General features: G+C 46.2%; 1 protein-coding gene across 1 annotated transcript in view; it reads right to left on the bottom strand.

Annotated features, from left to right (window-relative positions):
- The window catches only part of Klhl12 (kelch like family member 12), a 34,494-nt gene that overhangs the window by 6,445 nt on the left and 26,240 nt on the right, over positions 1 to 1,809 (bottom strand). Inside the window, exon 7 of the mRNA XM_021157584.1 lies at positions 592 to 698. Coding sequence (XP_021013243.1) covers positions 592 to 698 — 107 coding nt within the window. The remainder of the gene's footprint in view (positions 1 to 591; positions 699 to 1,809) is intronic.

Below are 1,809 nucleotides of genomic sequence, written 5' to 3'. Positions count from 1 at the left end.
TTTTTTTTTTTTTTTGGTTTTTTGAGACAGGGTTTCTCTGTGTAGCCCTGGCTGTCCTGGAACTCACTCTGTAGACCAGGCTGGCCTCGAACTCCCTGTAATCCACAACCACCTGTAATGAGACCTGATGCCCTCTTCTGGGGTGTCTGAAGACAGCTATAGTGTACTTATGCATAATAATAAATCTTTGGGCCAGACTGAGCAGGGACTGTGTGAGCAGAGTTGACTGGATCGAGCAGAGGTCCTAAAATTCAATTCCCAACAACCACATGAAGGCTCACAACCCTCTGTACAGCTACAGTGTACTCATATACATAAAATAAATAGATAGATCTTAAAAAAAAAGAAAGAAAATGATTCTCTGACCTTCACACACATGGTATGGCATAGACATGCCCACATGTGTAGACACACACAGATCAACCTGTACAGTATGGCTGGAAGGGACATGCATTCTGCTACAGCATGGCTGGAAGGGACATGCATTCTGCTGTTCTGAAGCTTTTCTACTCTCAAAGCTGTCACATATGAGCTAGCATCAGGAACCATTGACATTTCAACTCTGCTGGAAATGGTTCCACCACGACTTACTGGCAAAAAGCTCCACTCCTGTGTCTTGGGGTCATACTTCTCTACCACATCAATAGGAGACTGCTGGCTTCCGAAGCCCCCAACCACCAGAAGCACTTCATTGGCTCCTAAGGACAAAGGCAGGAAAAGGCAGGTTACTTCACCCTGGCTAGGTGACTGCTTACAGGAAAATATTAAGTAGAAAGGTTCAAACAGGAAACTGTTGTCTTCTTTTGGAGGCACTAGGTACTGGATCAAGGGCCTCAGTGTTCTACCACTACCTGTAACCACTCCTACATCACATTTAAAACTTTTTATTTCAAGACTGGGTCTTACTTAGTGGCTCAGGCTGGTTTTGAACTCACTCTGTATAGCCAGGCAGGCCTTGAACTTGCAAGCCTTGTCTCAATCCCTGACGCAGCTAGCTTACAAGCCTGTGCCGCCAGGCACACCTAGGTTGTTTTTGTATTTGCCTGAGAAATAATCTAAAATAAAGCTGTGTAATAGGAAGGTATCTATCTATCTATCTATATTTTATGTTTCCATGTGTTTGAGAATGTCTGTGTATAGGTTTGAATGTATGTTTTGTGTATGTGTAGATACTGGCTCTGCCTTGTATTTTCTGTGTGTCTGGTTCTGTACTGCCCTCTGCCTTGTTTTTTTGAGACAATGTCTACTGAACTGTGGAGCTCTGCAATTAGGCTGAACAGAGTTGCCAGCAAACTCAGGGCCTTTCTCTGCACCTCTGCAGCACTGGGCTCACGGTGAGCGTTGCCATGCCTGATGCATGCTGGGAATCAAGCACAGTTTCTCTTGCTGCTGCTGAGCAGCTTTCCCTGTCGCAGGAAGCTACTTGTTTCTGAGGCTATAACTTTTCAGAGTCTGAATCTCTGAGATGCACTCATCACCATAAAAGAAAGTCCCAGGCCCTCAAGACCACTCCATTGGTAAGATCACTGGCTGCTAACCCTCATGGCCTGAGGCCAATCCCCAGAGCCTACACTGTAGAAAGGGAGAACTCATTCCCACAGACGGTTCACATGTGCACCCCAACACACAAAATCAATGTTAAAGAGAACAAAGTCAGCCCTTTATTTTGTTACAGACAGTAACAGCCGCCGGGCGTGGTGGCACACGCCTTTAATCCCAGCACTCGGGAGGCAGAGACAGATGGATTTCTGAGTTCGAGGCCAGCCTGGTCTACAGAGTGAGTTCCAGGACAGCCAGGGCTACACAGAG

This window comes from Mus caroli, chromosome 1 (assembly GCF_900094665.2).
Source record: "Mus caroli chromosome 1, CAROLI_EIJ_v1.1, whole genome shotgun sequence".
In the NCBI taxonomy this organism is placed as follows: Eukaryota; Metazoa; Chordata; class Mammalia; order Rodentia; family Muridae; genus Mus; species Mus caroli.
This window is presented reverse-complemented; position numbering and strand designations above follow the sequence as displayed.